Source organism: Heterodontus francisci, chromosome 16 (genome assembly GCF_036365525.1).
Source record: "Heterodontus francisci isolate sHetFra1 chromosome 16, sHetFra1.hap1, whole genome shotgun sequence".
NCBI classification, from domain to species: Eukaryota; Metazoa; Chordata; class Chondrichthyes; order Heterodontiformes; family Heterodontidae; genus Heterodontus; species Heterodontus francisci.
This window is the reverse complement of record NC_090386.1, coordinates 95,833,047-95,852,813: the sequence shown is the minus strand read 5'-3', so window position 1 is coordinate 95,852,813 and position 19,767 is coordinate 95,833,047. Positions and strand designations below refer to the sequence as shown.

The 19,767-nt window shown below is 43.7% G+C and overlaps 1 protein-coding gene across 1 annotated transcript in view; it reads left to right on the top strand.

Moving 5' to 3' along the window:
* Window positions 1-1,761: 1,761 nt before the first annotated feature.
* LOC137378531 (embryonic polyadenylate-binding protein-like) overlaps window positions 1,762-19,767 on the top strand; it is a 36,399-nt gene continuing 18,393 nt past the window's right edge. Inside the window, exons 1-8 of the mRNA XM_068048874.1 lie at window positions 1,762-1,954; window positions 3,966-4,159; window positions 5,724-5,839; window positions 7,126-7,265; window positions 14,572-14,666; window positions 15,435-15,572; window positions 16,896-16,991; window positions 18,175-18,447. Of these exons, the coding sequence (XP_067904975.1) occupies window positions 1,762-1,954; window positions 3,966-4,159; window positions 5,724-5,839; window positions 7,126-7,265; window positions 14,572-14,666; window positions 15,435-15,572; window positions 16,896-16,991; window positions 18,175-18,447 (1,245 nt within the window). The remainder of the gene's footprint in view (window positions 1,955-3,965; window positions 4,160-5,723; window positions 5,840-7,125; window positions 7,266-14,571; window positions 14,667-15,434; window positions 15,573-16,895; window positions 16,992-18,174; window positions 18,448-19,767) is intronic.

Genomic DNA, 19,767 nt, shown 5'->3' with positions numbered 1-19,767 from the left:
TCTTGTTTGAAGAAGTAACAAGGAAAATGGATAAGGATAGTGCAGTTGATGTGGTCTATGTGGATTTTAACAAGGCTTTTGACAAGGTCCCACATGGCAGACTGGTTTTAAAAAAAAAAAGTAAATAAAATCCCATGGGATCCAGGGAAATGCAGCAAGGTGGATACAAAATTGGCTCAGTCGCAGGAAACAAAGGGTAATTGTTGACGGCTGTTTTAGCAACTGGAGGGCTGTTTCCAGTGGTGTTCCGCAGGGGTCAGTACCGGGTCCCCTACTTTTTGTGGTGTATATTAACGATTTGGACCTAAATGCAGGGCATGATCAAGAAGTTTGCAGACGACACAAAGATTGGCCGTGTGGTAGATAGCGAGGAGGACAGGTGTAGGCTGCAGGAAGATATTGACGGACTGATCAGGTGGGCAGAAAAGTGGCAAATGGGATTCAACTTGGAGAAGTGTGAGGTGATGCATTTGGGGAGGTCAAACAAGGCAAAGGAATACACGATTAATGGGAGGATAGTGAGAAGTGTAAAGGAAGTGAGGGACCTTGGAGTGAATGTACACAGATCCCTGAAGGTAACAGAACAGGTCGATAAGGTGATTAAGGTGGCAAATGGAATCCTTTCCTTTATGAGCTGAGGTATAGAATACAAGAGCAGGGTGGTTATACTGAAACTGTATAACTCATTGGTTAGGCCACAACTTGAGTAGTGTGTGCAGTTCTGGTCACCTCATTACAGAAAGGATGTAATTGTACTAGAGAGGGTACAGAGGAGATTTACGAGGATGTTGCCGGGACTGGAAAATGCAGCTATGAGGAAAGATTGGATAGGCTGGGGTCGTTCTCCTTGGAACAGAGAAGGCTGAGGGGAGATTTGATTGAAATGTACAACATTGTGAGGGCCCTGGATAGTGTGGAGGTAAAGTGTCTATTCACCTTAGCAGAGGGGTCAGTGATGAGGGGGGCATAGATTTAAAGTGATTGGTAGAAAAATTAGAGGGGAGATGAGGAAAACTTTTTCGCTCAGAGGGTGGTGATGGTCTGGAACTCACTGCCTGAAAGGGTAGTTGAGGCAGAGACCCTCAACTCATTCAAAAGGAGTCAGGATATGCACCTCAAGTGCCGTAATCTGCAGGACTACAGACCAAATACTGGAAGGTGAGATTAGAATAGCTGGATCGTTTTTCGGCCAGCACAGACACGATGGGCCAAGTGGCCTCTTTCTGTGCTTTAAACTTGCTGTGATTCTAGTTGAGTATTTTCTACCCTCCAATTTCTTTAATCTTCTGCTAGGCTGCAGGAAGGCAGTTGTTAACCAGTGGTTCAGCACACCGAACATAAATAGGGAGTGGTAGCTGTTGAACTATGGGGACAGCGTGGCTGATTCTGTTGTGACTGGAATGTGGGTTTTGGGGGGGGTGTGGGGGTCTCCGGTTAGTAGCCAGGAGGTGCGTTTAGTTTTAATTTGCTGTGATATGCAGCTATCTGAGAGAACGTCCCCATCCCATATTCTCTTTAGCCAAACGCCTCCCTGCCCCACCCCCAGCTTCCCAGTAAAAGAAGCCCAAGATACCATTCGAAACCAAATCTGAGATGGAGAGTGCAACAGTACGAAATGAAGCATCCGACAGCCCAGTCCCTTCATTCCCTGTAATGCACTAAATGGTGTTTGGGAAGACTGCAGCACTCGGATCATGGCATTAGCTTATTTTCCACAAGATAACTCTTGAAATGTCTTGTAGAACTGAACCGCCATCAAGAATGAATGCGACTGGTCCTGGCTACCCGATTGCCTCATTGTACATTGGGGACCTGCACCATGATGTCACTGAAGCAATGCTCTATGAGAAGTTTTCCCCCGCTGGACCCATCATGTCAATCCGCGTGTGCCGGGATGTAGTCACGAGGCGCTCCCTGGGCTATGCTTACATCAACTTCCAGCAACCAGCTGATGGTGAGTGGGAATGTGAGGAATTTGCCATTTATACATGCTCGGAGTGCTTTGTTGTTGCTACAAGGGAGTGATGAAACTTCCAAAGTTTTATCCCTGTTTTCTGAAGGGAGGATCTTCCAATAACTTTTACACATTTAATGTCCAAAGTAGAAACTGCTGTGGTACAGGAATTGGCCCTGAACGATACATGTCGTGAAAGAAAGACTTGCATTTATATAGCACCTTTCACAACTTCAGGATATTCCCAAAGCACTTTACAGAAAATACTTTTAAAGTGAGGTGGCTATTATAGTAGAGGGAAATGTGGCAGCCAATTTGTGCACAGCAAGATCCCACAAACAGCCATGAGATAATGACCAGATAATCCGTTTCTTTTTAAGTGATGTTGGTTGAGGGATAAAATTTCGGCCCAGGACACCAGAGAGAGCTTCCCTACTCTTCGAACAGTGCCTTGATTTTTTTTTTTTACATCCTGAGAGGGCAGACAGGATCTCTGCTTTAATGTCCAGTCAGAAAGACAGCACATCTGACAGTGCAGCACTCCTTCCGTACTGGCACAGAAAGTGTCAGCCTGGATCATGTGCTCAAGACTGAGAAGGACTTGAACCCGTGTTCTTTTGACTCTGGCGAGTGTGTTCATTACAGCTGACACACTTAATCTATCTCTTGTAGCATTGCACATAAGGGATGGAGATGAATTGTATCCTTCAGTGATTGAGGCACACAGACATAACTAGTCTTCATTTTAAAGTCATGGGCACTCTCCTTATAAAATCTAATATTTAAATGGGTGGTGATTTGGGAAATCGAGAAGCCAAAAATGGATTTTCTGGAGCACAGGCTGAGGAGCCAGGAGGTTCAAAACCCTGGTACTACAGCACCAACACAGGCAGGAAGGTGTAACTACAGCGTGACAAGTTTACATAAACAGATATCATTATAAAGGTAGACACAGGAATTTATAACTGGGAAGGACAGAGAATTGGCTACACACACTCTTCATGTGGGACTCTTGCAGCCGTGAATATTTGGGACTGAAATTGTGTTCCAACATATTCCAAACCCCGCCGCCCCCCCCCCCCAGCCCCATGCCCAAATATATGCAAAAGCAAAATACTGCAGATGCTGGAAATCTGAAACGGAAACAGAAAATGCTGGTAATACTCAGGTCAGGCAGCATCTGTGGAGAGAAAAAAGTTAACGCTTCAGATCAATAACTGCACTGAAGGAGGCCATTTGGCCCATTGAGCTCATGTTGGCTCTCTGCAAGAGCCATTTAGCTAGTCCCGCTACTCTGCCCTTTCCCTGTAGCCCTGCAAGTCTCTCCCCTTCTGCTTATCCAATTCCCTTCCAAAAGTCGCGATTGAATCTGCCTCCATCACACTCTGAGTGCACTCAGATCCTAAGCACTTGTTCAAAAAAAAAAGTTTTCACATGTTGCCTTTGGTTCTTTTGTCAATCACCTTAAATCTGTGCCCTCTGATTGTCAACCCTTCTGCCAATTATGATTTTGAACGCCTCAACTTTATTGAAGAAACGATGGCTAAGAGGAGATTTAATTGAGGTTTTTAATATGTGAAGAGTGTTGACAGAGTAAACGGGAAGATTTTTTTTTCCTGGCTAAGGAGTCAATGGAGGAGGTTCATCAATTTCAGGTCATCGATACGAGTGAGGAGAGAGGTAAGGCGAAAATATTTTGTGCACGGGATTGTTGGTGCATGGAATGTTTTGGCCCAGGGTGTGTTTGTGATGAGACTTTTGCACCTTTCTCGACTTCAAATATGCATCTATTGAAAAAGATCTGGGACTATTGGGTGCGTGGTGGAGGAGAGCTTTGGGATTATTTTTGGGTTGCTCCAGTAAAGAGTCAGTATGGACACAATGGTCTGAGTGATCTCATTCTGTGCTGTAAGATTCTGTGTTTGGCAAGAGATTAAATAGCTCTGTGTTAACTCACTGCAACGTTCTCCCCGTCCATGTGGACGGTAATTTCTCTTCCTTTTGTCTATAGCTGAGCGTGCACTCGACACTATGAATTTTGAGGTGATTAAGGGCCGTCCTGTGCGTATCATGTGGTCCCAGCGTGACCCTTCCCTGCGCAAGTCAGGGGTGGGAAACATCTTCATCAAAAACCTGGACGAATCCATTGACAACAAGGCTTTGTACGATACGTTTTCTGCTTTTGGAAACATTCTGTCCTGTAAGGTAAGACCATCAGGGTGGTGGATTTGCAGCAATGACCTATCCTGTCCCTCCTAGCACTGGACTGCCAGCTAGAGAGCTTGAAATTACATCTTCACCTTCATATGTAAAGAAAGAAAGATTTGTATTTCTGTAGCATCTTTCACGACCTCAGGACATCCCAAAGCGCTTTACAAGCCAATGAAGTACTTTTGAAATACTTTATCAGCCCTGAAAAGTGCCCAGTCTACCTCAAATTACCCCGGAAGGGTAATGTATCCCAAAAGTTTGAGCAACGGGTGAAGCTAGCTGTTTCACACTGCTACTTTGCAGGAGCAACACCTATGGTGTTCACAGCTAACAGGATGCTGCCGTCAAGCCAAAAAGACATCCTATCACACAAATGAGTAATGTGATATATGAATTTCGATGCCAGTGTGATGCTAGGTATTATAGGCCGTACGTCTCAAAGACTGGCGGATCATATCAAACAACATGTCCCCTTCTGCTGTTTGCAATGTGCAAGGTACGGGCTGTACCCAACCAGCCCGTGCTTGCAAAACTCAGAACAGTGTCCAGCATTAGATGTGATTCTGCGATTGGACAACATTTGCTAAATAATCCTCAGTGTGCTAAGAATTACGCTCACAACTTATTTAAGATTGTCAGTCGGGTTTGCAGTGTGGTGCATTTGCGCATGCAGGAAGCTACATTTTTAATACAGCCGTGCCCTGTTCTTTGCAGACAGAAAGAACATGTACAAACATTGCGCCTGTTTCAGCTGAACAAAATAAGTGGCAGCCATTCGCTGGTTCATTCCTCAGGACAATGCCTTGACCAATCAGAGTTAAGCTGCCTGGTTTACATTTCAAAGAAAGCTTGGCAGTTAACTGTCAGTCACCATAAACAATTTCTACTTTTCCCCTTCCGTTTGCCAACAGTACTCAAAAGATTAAAGTTCACAAGCGCACACCATGCAAATAAGAGTACTGAGATTGCAGGCCCAACTGCTTTTTTTCTAAACAAATGAAATTAGCAGCATTTGGATTTCCAATTGGTCATGTGTTTAGCAGCTAACACTTTAGGACAAGAGCTATTGTAGGGTTTGGATTGGCTAGGGATGGGGGCAACAACTGGTTCATGTGGGGAAAGTAGGTGGAGTCACTTACTGTAGCAGGTCAGGAAGGAATAACACTTTCACCCTATGAAAGTCAATAACCAAAGACTCTTGTAACTGCAGCTGAAAATGGAATTGACCGAGTTGATCCAGGTAAATTGTTCACTAATAAAGGGTTCTGATACTGACAATTGGGTGTGGTGGGGTGGGGAGGTTGGATTGGTTGATAGTGTCACGGGTTTTGGGAATGGGTAAGTTTAAGATTAGGAAGAGAAGCCTAGCCAGTTTTTATTTCTGCACCTAGAGGGTGATAGAATTCTGGCACAGAGAGTGCCATTGAGGCAGCAAAATATAAATGGGGGTGATCTGGTTTGTATTTTTCTGTAGAGAGGTGGGGTAGCCCACCAAAAGGACGCACTCTTATGCTTCCTTGTTTTTATAAAGAATATTTCTTTTAACACTCTGTTGCAGGTCGTCAGTGATGAGAGCGGATCAAAAGGATATGGTTTTGTACACTTTGAAACACAGGAGGCTGCAAACCGGGCAATTGAGACAATGAACGGAATGCTGCTCAATGATCGAAAAGTGTAAGCATGGTCTGGGAACTCCAGGAAGGGGGTTGGGGATGGACAGAGAGAGGGAGCTGCAGCAGATCCCCCAAGGGGCCAGTTGTGATGCTGCTCATTATAAATGTTTAATGCCACAAGTTATCAGTGGCCTGGGCTGTGCCTTGGTGATTTTCCTAGGGCATAATTCTCGCCATCCTTGGATCTGTTAATCTTGCAGAGATGTTGAGAATGAACTGGTACGCACTGATTGCAAACATTGCAGACAACTGTTTCTGAATTTGCAACAAAGGTGGTCCCCATTTTTCAAACTAAATAATTTGACTTTTTTTTGGACTTTTCCCTGTAGAAGCAAGAGGTCAGTGAGTGAGAGGCACAGACGGGTTAATGTTTGGAGTAGAGACAGTGGGTTGGCTCATCAGGAGTGAAGGATTTCATCCCAAAAGTTAACTTGTCTGCCTTCTCAGGTCCAGACTGACCTCTGTGTATTTCCAGCAATTTCTGATTTGTTTCGAGTTTCCAACGTTCGTTGTTCTTTTGCTTGTTTCTTACCTTTATTTTTGACTCTTGCCATGTTGTAAGTAAAATAATCATTGGATTATGTGTGTCTGTTAGTCTAAAGCCAGAGAGATTTAAGCATGATGTCTCATTGCTTTAAATTCGGATTAGCCTGTCGAGTGTACACACCCAATGCCGTGCTGGGTGGGTGCCATCACCAGGTGTTCCGTGTGCTGGGTGGACACCACCCTGTCACTAGGTTCCCCATGCTGGCGATTTGCCAGCAGGCAGTTAGCACTTGAGAAACTCCGACCTAGTGTGTTGCCTGTCCGTTTTGAGATCTGTCCTGCTATTGGAAATGCAGCAGCTAGTCTGTGCACAGCAAGATCCCACAAACAGCAATGTGATGACCAGATAATCTCTCTCGATGCTGTTTGGTTGAGGGATAGATATTCACCAGGCACTGGAGAGCTGTTTTGAGCCTTCCTGTCATTGATTGGAGAGACATTGGGTGAAATTGTAACACAATGGTCTGTGCTATTGCTGTGCTGCCTCTGGGCTTCTAATTGTCTTGAATCTCCAATAGTTCAGTGCCGAGCCTCTTCCATCTGAAGAGACTGGGACCACTTGGATTGTCTGGTGTTAACATTGAAATGGTCATATCTCTGAAGTTATTTTAATCAGGGAGCTGTTTGTTGATAGAATGTTAAAAGTTTGTAGTTAATTATGCAAGTGAAAGATTTATTTTTGATCTGTTTTCTTTCCCCCTGTTTGTAAATGACTAACTTTAAGGGGTTTGTTTGTAAAAGATTTGTTGGTCACTTCAAGTCCCATAAAGAGCGAGAGGCTGAATTTGGAAGTAAAGTTCTGGAATACACCAACATCTATATCAAGAATTTTGGAGAAGACATGAACGGCACCAGACTGAGGGAGATCTTCAATGCGTTTGGTCAGTTTGACCTCTTTTTTTGCAGACCGTAGCAGTTTCAGGAATCTTCTGCAATATTCGGCAACTGTTTATGTGGCTCTGATCTAGTCAGCTGGTGTAATATGGAATCAGATTGGAATGTGCAATTTGCCCTTTTCTGAGCGAGGGAATTGGGCTGATTTATTTCAGTCAGGGTTGTCTATCTAGGTTTTCGATAATCAAATACTCTTGAAGAAATAATTGTTCTTTTACCAGTTATTGGGGATGTTTGTTTGAGGGCAGCAGACCATATTAGAATAGTTGGAAGATGGATGGACGGATGTAGTTCTGTTTGATTTCAGTTTTCAAGATCAGTGAGTATTTTAGCAGAACTCCACCACCCCTGCTCCCACCAAACCCTCCCCGCGCCCCCCCCTCCAAGGAGATGAACTGGATGTGGAGTAGAGTCCATAATGCACTGGACTGTTCTTTGGAAAAAAAAAAACAAATTTCAATTAATTCTCTGGATGTGGGCATTACTGACAAAACCCAACATTTATTACCCATCCCTAATTTCCATTGAGAATGTAAGAGTAGGCTATTCAGCCTGTCAAGTCTGCTCCGCCATGCAACTAGATCATGGCTGATCATCTACCGCAATGCCACTCCCCATATAGAATCATAGAAAAATTACAGCACAGAAGGAGGCCATTCAGCCCGTTGTCAGTGCCAGCTGAAAAAACTAGCCGTCCAATCTAATCCCACTTTCCAGCACCTGCTCCATAGCCTTGCCGGTTACAGCACCTCAGGCGCAAGTCCAGGTACATTTTAAAAGAGTTGAGGGTTTCTGCCTCCACCACCGATCTGGGCAGTGCATTCCAGACACCCATCACCCTCTACGTGAAAAAGTTTTTCCTCATGTCCTCTCTAATCCTTCTACCAATCACCTTAAATCTGTGCCCTCTGGTAATTGACCTCTCCGCCATGGGAAACAGGTCCTTCCTGTCTACTCTATCTCGGCGTCTCATAATTTTGTACACCTCAATTAAGTCACCCCTCAGCCTCCTATGTTCTAAGGAAAACAACCCTAGTCTATCTAATCTTTCCTCATAGCTGCAACTTTCAAACCCTGGCAACATTCTTGTAAAACTCCTCTGTACTCTCTCCAGAGCAATTATGTCCTTTCTGTAATGTGGTGACCAGAACTGTACGCAATACTCAAGTTGTGACCTAACCAGCGTTTTATACAATTCCAGCATTACATCCCTGCTTTTGAGTTCTATACCTCGACCAATAAAGGAAAGCATTCCATATGCCTTCTTCACCGCTTTATCTACCTGTCCTGTCACCTTCAGGGACCTGTGTACAAAAAAACATCCGTCAACTACTACCCTTTGTTTCCTGGCCCTGAGCCAATTCTGGATCCAACCTGCCACATTCCCCTGTATCCCAAGGGCTTTCATTTTACTGACCAGTCTGCCATGTGGGACCTTGTCAAATGCCTTACTAAAATCCACGTAGACCACATCTACTGCACTACCCTCATCAATCCTTCTTGTTACTTCCTCAAAAAACTCAATTAGGTTAGTAAGGCATGACCTTCCCTTAACAAATCCATGCTGACTATCCCTGATTAATCTGTGCCTTTCCAAGTGGCAGTTTATCCTGTCCCTCAGAATTGATTCTAACAATTTACCCACCACTGAGGTCAGACTGACTGGCCTATAGTTATTTGGCCTATCCCTCACACCCTTTTTAAACAATGGCACAACGTTCGCAGACCTCCAATCCTCTGGTACCTCGCCTGTATCTAGTGAGGATTTGAAGATGATCCTCAGAGCTTCTGCTATTTCCTCCCTGGCTTCCTTTAACAACCTGGGATACAATCCATCTGGCCCTGGCGATTTATCCACTTTCAAGGATGTCAGACCCTCTAATACTTCCTCTCTCATTATGCTTATTGTATCTAATATTTCACACTCCTCCTGTTTAACTACAATGTCTGCATCATCCATCTCCTTTGTGAAGACAGAGACAAAAAACTCATTAAGAACCCTGCCCACATTTTCTGCATCCATGCATAAGTTCCCTTGTACATCTCTGATAGGTCCTACCCTTTCCTTAGTTATCCTCTTGCTCCTAATGTACTGATAAAACATCTTTGGGTTTTCCTTGATCTTACCTGCCAATAACTTTTCATGCCCTCTTTGCTTTTCTAATTTCATTTTTTACTTCACCCCTGCACTTTCTATACTCCTCTAGGCTTTCTAAAGTATGAAGATTTTTTTGATCGTCATAAGCTTTCTTTTTCTGCTTTAACTTACCCAGTAAGCTTCTGGATAACCAGGGGGCTCTAGATTTGGCAGTACCACCCTTTATCTTTGTGGGAACATGCCTACACTGTGCCTGTAGTATCTCGCTTTTGAATGCCTCCCACTGGTTTGCCACTGATTTTCCTTCAAGTAGCTGTATCCAGTCCACTTTCGCCAGATCACCTCCCAGCTTCTTAAAATTCACTTTCCCCCAATTTAGAATTTTTACTCCTGTTCTATCTTTGTCCTTTTCGATGATTATACTAAAATTTACTGTATTATAGTCACTATCTTCAAAATGGTCACCCACTGTTACTTCATCCACTTGTCCAGCTTCATTACCGAAGACTAAATCTAGAATTGCACCCCCTCTCGCTGGGCTTGTTACGTGCTGGCTAAAAAAGTTCTCTTGAATACAGTTCAAGAATCTTATGCCCTCTGTGCCCTTCACACTGTTTGTATCCCAGTTGATATTGAGGTAGTTGAAATCCCCAACTATTATTGCCCTATTGTTTTTGTACTCAGAAATTTGCCTACATATTTGTTCTTCTACCTCCCTCTCACTATTTGGGGGTCTATAGTACACTCCTATTTGTGTGACTGCCCCTTTTTTATTTGAGCTCCACCCATATGGCCTCATTTGATGATTCATTTAGCACATCATCCCTTCTCAAAGCTGTTATTGATTCCTTAACCAATAATGCTACACCCCCCTCCTTTTTTATCTCCCTCTCTATCCTGCCTGAAAAATCTATATCCAGGAATGTTCAGCTGCCATTTTTGCCCCTCTTTAAGCCATGTTTCCATTATAGCAATGATATAATGTTACCATATGTCGATCTGTGCCCTCAGCTCATCGGCTTTATTTACTATACTCCTTGCATTTAATTAAATACCCTTTAACATTACCAAATTCCTGTGCTGCACACTTTTTAACCTTTTGATATCCCTTGATGTCATTGTTCTCTAGGAATCTATCGATTTCTGTCTTGAACATGCTCAATGATTGAGCTTCCACAGTCCTCTGAGGTAGAGAATTCCACAGATTCACCACCCTCTGAATAAAGAAATTCCTCATCAGCTGAGTCCAAAATGACTTACTCCTTATTCTGAAACTGTGTCCCCTGATTCTAAACTCACCAGCCAAGAGAAACATCCTTCCTGCATCCACCCTGACACGCCCTGTAAAAATTTTGTAAATTTCAATGAGATTACCTCTCATTCTTCAAAACTCCAGCGAATACAGGCCCAGTTTCCTCAATCTCTCCTTTATAAGACAATCCTTCCATCCAAGAATTAGTCTGGTGAACCTTCGTTGCACTCCCTCTATGGCAACTATATCCTCCTTTAGATAAGGTGAGCAAAATACTCCAGGTGCAGTCTCAACAAGGCGCTATACAATTGCAGCAAGACATCTTTACTCCTGTACTCAAATCCCTTTGCAATGAAGGCCAACATACCATTTGCCTTCCTAATTGCTTGCTGCACCATCCTGTTAGCTTTTTATCATGACTCACAAACAAGGCCACCCAGGTCCCTTTGAACACCAACACTTTCCAACCTCTCGCCATTTAAGAAATATTCAGTCTTTGTTTTTTCTACCAAAGTGGATTGCTTCACATTTATTCATGTTATAATCCAAATGCCATATTTTTGCCCATTCAGTTAACCTGTCCAAGTTCCCTTGAAGCCTCCTTGCGTCTTCCTCTCAACTGACATTCCCACATAGTTTTGTGTCATCAACAAATGTGGAAATATTACATTTGTTCCCTACATCCAAATCATTTCTATAGATTGTAAACAGCTGTGGCCCCAGCACTGATCCTTGCGGTACCCCACTAGTAACAGCCTGCCATCCTGAGAATGACCCATTTAATCCTACTCTCTGCTTTCTGTCTATTAACTAATTCTCAATCCATACTAGTATATTCCACCCACCCCCCCCCCCCCCTCCCCACAATCCGATGTGCTCTCATTTTGTTTACTAACCTCGTGTGTGGGAACTTATCAAAAGCCTTCTGAAAATCGAAATACACCTCGTCCACTGGTTCACCTTTGAAGATGTTACTTGTTGCATAGACAAAAAAAACTCTAACAGGTTTGTCCAATGTGATTTTCCCTTTCATAAATCCGTGGTGATTCTGCTCAATTTTCTAAGTGTCCAGTTATCACCTCCTTTATAATAGATTCTAATATTTTCCCTACGACTGTCAAACTAACAGCTCTGTAGTTCTCCATTCTCCCTCTCACTCCCTCCATAAATAGTTGGGTTACATTTGCTACTTTCCAGTCTGCAGGAACCCTTCCAGAATCTATATAATTTTGAAAGATAACCACCAATACATCCACTATCTCTATAGCCACCTCCTTCAACACTCTGGGATGTAGCTCATCTGACCCAGGCGATTTATCAACTTTCAATTCAGTTAACTTTTCAAGTACAAACTCTTTACTAATAATTTCTTTCAGTTCCTCACTTTCTCAAGTCCCTTGGTTGCTGAGTATTTCTGGGAGATTTTCTGTATTTTCTTCTGTGAAGACAGACACAAAGTAATTGTTTAGTGTTTTCCCTATTTCCCTGTTCTCCTCTATAAACTCTCCTGTCTCCACCTGTAATGGGCCTACATTTTTCCTAGCTAATCTTTTCTCTTTCACATACCTACAGAAACTTTTAAAGTCCGCCTTTGTTTCTCACTAGCTTGCATTCATAAGGTGGTGGTGCTGCTTCTCGAACTGCTGCTGTGAAAAGAGCACATGAGAAGCGCAGAGTGACTTTCTCTTCCCCTCCAGCCCCTGCAACCCTCCCTATCTCTCTCTAACCTCCTCCAGCCCCTGCAACACTCTCACCTCCTCCAGCCCCTGCAACCCTCCCTCCCTCTCTCTCTCTCTCTAACCTTCTCCAACCCCTACAACACTCTCACCTCCTCCAGCCCCTGCAACCCTCCCTCTCTCTCTCTCTCTCTAACCTTCTCCAACCCCTACAACACTCTCTCACCACCTCCAGCCCCTGCAGCCCTCCCTCTCTCTCTCTCTCTCTCTAACCTTCTCCAACCCCTACAACTCTCTCTAACCTCCTCCAGCCCCTGCAACCCTCTGATTTCTACACTCTAGTATGTTCCTGATTTCCATCACCCCCTTCCAGTGGTGGCCATGTTCCAGCTGCCTGGGCTCTAAGTTCCTGAAATCCCATCCTAAACCTCTCGACCACTTTCTCCTTTTTAAGATGCTGCTTTAAACTTTGACCAAGCTTTTGGTCATCTGTCCTCGTACCTCCTTATATGGCTCAGTGTCAAATTTTGTTTATGGTAATGCTCCTGTGAAGTGCCTTGGGACGTATTACTACATTAGGGTGCTATATAAATGAAAGTTGTTAAATTTAGATACTGCTGAAACTTTGTCAAAATGCACAAACCCTACTCAGCAATGAGGAGTCTGGATCCACGTTTGCAGACTGTAGCTGAGTTCTATTTAATACGAAGCCTTGTCGTTCATTTCAGTCACATTCGGACACTCAAATCTAGTGATCAGCTTATTCCTTCTGTTGGTCTTTTCCCCATCCGCTGACTTCTTAACCAGCCAACCAGAAATAAGAGGTGGAAGTTATGTTACAGCTGTCCAGATCCCTGGTTAGTCTCCATCTGGAGTAACTGCATTCAGTTCTGGGCACCACACACAGGGAGGATATATTGGCCTTTGAGGGGGTGCCGAGCAGATTCCCGAGAATGACACTGGGGCTAAAAGGGTTAAATTGAGGACAGTTTGCACAGACTAGACTTGTATTCCCTTAATGATTAAGGGGGTGACCTAATTGAGGTATTTAAAACGATTAAAGGATTTGATAGGGTTGAAACAGAGAGACAAATTATTTCCTCTGGTGGGAGAGTCCAGCACAAGGGGGGGCAGAACCTTAAAATGCAAGCCAGGCCGTTCAGGGGTGATGTCTGGAAGCACTTCTTCACACAAAGGGGAGTGGAAATCTGAAACACTCTTTTCCCCCAAAAAGTCGTTGCAGTTGGGGGTCAATTGAAAATTTCAAAATTGAGATTGATAGATTTTGTTGTATTAAGGGTTACAGAACTAAGATGGGTAGATGGAGTGAAGGTACAGATCAACCATGATCCAACTGAATAGCAGAACAGGGTTTTGGTTCATGGTGCAGGTGAAGGAAACAATAGTTGTGTTCATTGAGCTAATAACTACATTGATGCTGTTGTCTCAACTGCAGAAGATGGAGGAGCTCGTACCCCCCTCTGACAGTATATAGGCCACTGGTGCTGACCGTTCTCTTCACTTTGCCAATTGCTTCCGAGCCATTGGATTAAAAAGCTATCCAGAAGGTATTGAGGTGATGACCATTCTGCATGTGTAACCCTGGGTGGTGTGTATCTGTAATTCCACTCCACCTCCTAAGAACATAAGAATTAGGAGTAGGTTATTTGGTCCATTTTTGTGCCTGCTGCAGCATTCAGCAAGCCCATGGCTGATCATCTACCTCAACTCCACCTTCCCGCCCTATCCCCATGTCCCTTAATTCCTTTAATATGTATTGATCTCTACCTTGAGTATATTCAAATGACTGAGCATCCACAGCTCTCTGGGGTAGAGAATTCCAAAAATTCACAACCCTCTTAGTGAAGAAACTTCTCCTTGTCTCCGTCCTAAATGGCTGACCCCTTATTCTGAGACTGTGGCTCAGTGTTCTAAGTTCCCCAGACAGCCAAATTGTTGGGGAGCAGGAATCTTACAAACAAGCCTGATCCTCTTTCAATTAAAAGCAACTTAAAGGAGGTGAGGTTTAGGAAGGGAATTTCAGAGCTTGGGCCCTAAGGCAGTGAGCAGAAAGCATGACCTCAATGGTGAAGTGAAGGAAATCAGGGATATAGTAGAGGCCAGAATTACAGGAGCACAGAGATGTTGGAGCGTTGTAGGGCTATAGGAGTGTTTGTACATCAGCCTCAGCATGTTTATTGTAGTGTACTTACATTCCACAGTCCAGAGCGTCAGCCAATCTTAAAGTTCCTTTGTCTCCTTTTAAGGAAAGACACTGAGTGTTCGGGTAATGACTGATGAGAGAGGTCGCTCCAGGGGATTTGGGTTTGTCAACTTTGAAAAGCACGAAGATGCTCGCAAGGTGAGAATTTGAGTGGATTTCTCCCAGTGTGACCTCTAAGGATGGCGTGCGTGCTTCATAACTGGTAATCAGAGTCTCTCTTAAACATCGTAACCAGGGCCCAGTATGGGTTTAGAAGAATTAATTCGACTATTTTGAGACCCTTTTGTGTACAAAGCCCTCCACTACCAAACCTGCAAATAAGTTGAGTTGTGAACGGCTATTGTCTTTTATAGTTGGGTTTCACATTCTTTGAGTAATCTTATAGCGAAGAATGATGCCATGCAGTCCGTCATGTCTGTACTGGCTCTTTGGCAGAGCTAGCCAATTATTTCCACGTCCCTGCTCTTCTACCATAAACCTGAAAATGTTTCCTTTTCAAGTATTTATCCGATTCCCTTTTGAAAGTTACTATTGAATCTGCTTTCACTGCTCTTTCAGGCAGCGCGTTCCAGATCTTCATAACTTGCTGAGTTTTTTTTAAAATTCCATCTTGCCTTTTTTTTTGGCAATCTCTTCAGGTCTGTGTCCTCTGGTCTGTGATCCTCCTACAGTGGAATAGTTCAAATGGGCAAAGTCTAACTGGCTGCTGCATTGAACCTGGATTGTCCATTGGTGGTTGGTTATGTAGAATGAGTTAGGCTCTGGCCCATCCCATCCCTCTTGTTGAGATGGAAGCTTCTATTAGTGAGTGCGTGCTTTGGTAGTGAATTGTGTTTTCTATATGAGCGACCTAGATGTGGAAGATCTCCCATATCCCCTTGTCTTTGTTGTTGTTGTTGTGTTTAGGCAGTGGCTGAGATGAATGGGAAAGAGATTAACAGCCGGGCTGTTTATGTAGGCCGAGCTCAGAAGAAGATGGAGCGGCAGAGTGAGCTGAAACGCAAGTTTGAAATGATGAAACAAGAGAGAATCAGTCGTTACCAGGTGAGCAATTTGTGGTAAAATCCACTGCCCTCACCGTAAATGCAGTTTGTGTTCATAGACAGGAATGATACAGAATCACAGAAGGAGGCCATTTGGCCCATCTTGGCTGTGCTGGTTCTTTGAAAGAGCTATTCAATTAGTCCCACTCCCAAGTCCTTTTAGTCCTGCAGATATTTCCTTCCCAAGTATTTATCCCTTTGAAAGTTCAGGGAGTGCGTCCCTGATTGTAACACTTTGTGCTTTTTAAAAAAAAAAAATCTCATCTCCCCTCTAATTCTTTTGCCAATTATCTTAAATCTGTGTCTGCTGGTTATTGACCCTCCTGCCACTCAAAGCAACAGTTTTTTTTTCCCCCTACCAAAACTCCTTTTAATGTTGTCACCTCTATTAAATCTCTTGTTGGTCTTCTCTGCTCTCAGGCCAACAATCCCAAATTCGTTAGTCTCTCCATCAAGTTCACCCTCTCGAAGGCCTTGTCATCCTCCTTCCAATGTGCAGTCCAGAGTTAGACACATTGCTTCTATTTGAGGCTTAACTGGTGATTTTTATTGTAGCATAAATTCCTTATATTCGTGCTCTGCCTCAATTAACAATACCATATGCCTTTTTAACAGCTTTCACAACTTATCCTGCCCCCTTCAAAGATTTTGTGAAATATTTTTCTAAATCTCCCCAGTTCATGTTGAGGGCACTCGTTCCAGCAAACTACTTTTCTGTACAAAAGCAAAATATTGTGGATGCTGGAAATCTGGAGTAAAAGAGAAAGTGCTGGAAATACTCGGCGGGTCTGACAACTCCATTTCTCTCTCCCCAGATGCTAACGTTTCAGGTCACTGACCTTTTGTCAGAACTGGAAAAAGATTTAGAGATGTAACTGTTTCATGCTTAAAAACCATTACATTGCTAACTTTTTCCAGTTCTGATGAAAAGTCATTGTTGAAACGTTAATTCTGTTTCTCTCCTCGATGCTGAGTATTTCCTGGTATTTTGTTTTCATTTCAAACTGCTGACTGTAGACCCTATGGGTGCAACATTGAGGAGACGCAGCTATTTTGGTAAGTCATTACAATAATGTGACATTAACTTGCCAATCGGCATTGGGTTTATTTCTCTGACCGTTCTGAAAATCTGCCTCCTTGAAGCTGGCTACCACAGGATGAAGCCCGGAGGGGTGTGGGTGGGTGGGCAGGTGGAGGAGGATAGAGAGAATGAGAGAGAGAATTCTGTTTGATCCGAAGTTAAATCCTACTTTTCGTGATGTGTTACCAATGTGCACATCTCACATCCTCAATCCTAAAAGTTCTACCTGCTCTTGGCTTTCAGGGAGTGAACTTGTATGTGAAAAATCTGGATGATGGGATTGATGATGAACGTTTGAGAAAGGAATTCTCTCCGTATGGGACAATCACCAGTGCAAAGGTACAAAACATGAATTTCGCGCAAATGACAAAGTAGTACAAGAGGACTAGCAACCCAGAGATTGAGAGTTATTGGAAAGTTGAGAAATTGGATTCACTCAATCCAATAATTCATCAACTGGCATCAGAAAATGACCAGGAAATCTGCTGAATTGTCATTTTAATTTAATAAGCAGCAGCTGGTTGCAACAGGGAAGGGAACTGACTATCTCTGCCCATTTGTACATGTGACTCCAGACCCTCACTACCTGTTGATTCTTGGTGCCCTCACAAGCTATTGAGTTGTTGAACAATTGCTACAGGACAATTAGGATGGGTCATAAATGCTGCCTCATCCACTTTGGTTCCCATATCTAGGGATGGTGGGTCAAATCCTGCTGGAGTGGGGCATCTCGCTGCAAGTTAGTTAGAATCTCTTCCTTGTCCCTTCCAGCTACATTTTTGTGCTTTTAACTTGCTGGAATTCTGAGCTGATGATCACTCAGTGAGAGCAACTGGACATCTCAGCGAATGATGGGACCAGCTGCGTATCTCCTTAGCAGCGGGGTTTAAGGATTGAGAAAGAAACAGAGGAACAACGCAAAAGGAAATTGGGTGAATTAGTCAAATTAGGAGCAGAAAGAGAAATGGGGCAAGGCAGATTGGACTGAGGGGGAGAAAAAGAAGAGACAAAGGAAAAGTAGAAAAAAAGTTGGAAATGTAAAATTTGGCATTTTAAAACCACCTGAAACAATGAAACTCTGCAATTTAAATTGTTTCGAGAGATCGTTTGGCGTTGTTAGCAATTGCCAAATTGTTAAAAGGATACTTATATTCTTAATCGCCAGATGTAAATTTCTGCAGCGGTTTTAATGGGCAATTAATATGCAAATCCAGCAAGTTCTTACAATTAGTGGGGAGGCTGAGGGTGAGATGCTGTTTGTGCAATGGAAACTATGGAGTGGTGTAAATCGACCCAGAGAATTCTGAAGATTCACAACTAACAACGTATCTCTTAATTTCCTGAACTTGCTGGCTCATTTACACATTAGTAACAGTGAGCATCATTAACATGCTGTAATTGTTTCAACAAGACCCAGCCTACTGTGAAAGCAGGGGGGCCTGTCTCTTACTGGTGCTGTCACTGTATCTGCTTTAGCTTCTGACCCACAGCACTTCTCGAGCTGTGTTTTATTTTGTTTCAGGTGATGATGGACGGAGGCCACAGCAAAGGCTTCGGGTTTGTCTGCTTCTCCTCACCAGAAGAAGCTACAAAAGCCGTCACCGAGATGAACGGGCGGATCGTGAGCACAAAGCCACTGTATGTGGCCCTGGCTCAACGCAAGGAGGAACGCAAAGCGCATCTGACCAACCAGTACATGCAGAGACTGGCGAACATGAGAGCCATACCCAGTCCCTTGCTCGGCTCGTTTCAACACCTGGCACACTCTGGGTACTTCATGCCAGCCATGCCACAGGTAAAGGAGCCAAAGATATGCTGCCCTATGCCAATATTCTGAAATAATGGGATACTGGGCCCAGGGTTGCAGTGGTTTATGTTACTGGAACTAATAATCCAGAGAGCATAAGTTCAAATCTCACCATGACAAGCCCGAGTATTTAAATTCAGTTGGAAATAAAATGCCATCAGTAAAAGTGGCCGTGAAGCTGTCGGGTTGTCTTGTCTGGTTCATTAATTAAGGAAACCTGCCGTCCTTACAGTCTGGGCCTATATGTGACTCCAGTCCCACTCCAACATGGTTAACTCTTAACTGTCCTCTGAAGAGGCCGCTCAGTTGTATCAAACCTGCCGTCAGCGGTTAAAGGAGAAGGCGGGTTACTACCCCCTCGGCAACTCGGGACAAATGCTAAATGACCAGATTGCAGTGATGGTCACATCCTGAGAATTAATTTAAAATAGAAAAGCTTCTTCCCCCCCACACACACACACACACACACACACACACACACACACACACACACATTGCTGCAGCATTTGGCATGTTTTAATGATGATTCATGGCACAAAATTAAAAACACTCTTAAATATGGAGTTATGTTTGAGCGGACTGCACCAGAATTGTGCAAAACCGCTAACGTTTTCCAGTTTGGATCTCCTGTTGCTTGTGAAGTCTTGATTGGAACAGGGCTTGTGAGAGCTGGAGCATTAGCACCTTAGTTAATTTTGTCAATGGCCTTGTGTAAATGGATCAGTGTATTGAAACACACAGGAAGGGTTTCACTGTGCACACTAATATATATTCGCAATTCCCTTCTGAGTCACTCCCACAGCGCTGAAACGGTCTTAACCAAATTCATGAATGATATTGTGTTTTTGTCATCTTTCCTTGACTTCCTCGACTTCCTCTCCAGCCTTCCACATAGTTGGTCTTCCAATGTCTCCCCACTGTCCAAAGCAGTAAAACTGCCCTCACTTGGTTCCACTCTTACCCTATCCGGTTGTAGCTAAAATATCTCCAGCACTGGCTTCTCTTCCCAACCTTGCGTCATCACCCCTGGAATGCCTTTAGATTCTATTCTTGGCTCCCTCCTCCTCCTCCTCCTCCTCCTCTATCTCCACCCCTTAGCAGTATCAGCCGCAATAGTCGGGTCCTGTTCTGTGTGTGCTGATGACACCCAACTTTACCCCTCCTGACCTCTGCTGCTACACTGCCTGCCTGACATCCAGTCTTGGATGAGGCATCGTTGCCTCCAGTTAATTATTGAGAAAACTTCAGCCATCATCTTTGGCTCCCAGCACCAACTCCATCCCTCTCCTTGGACATTACATTAGACTG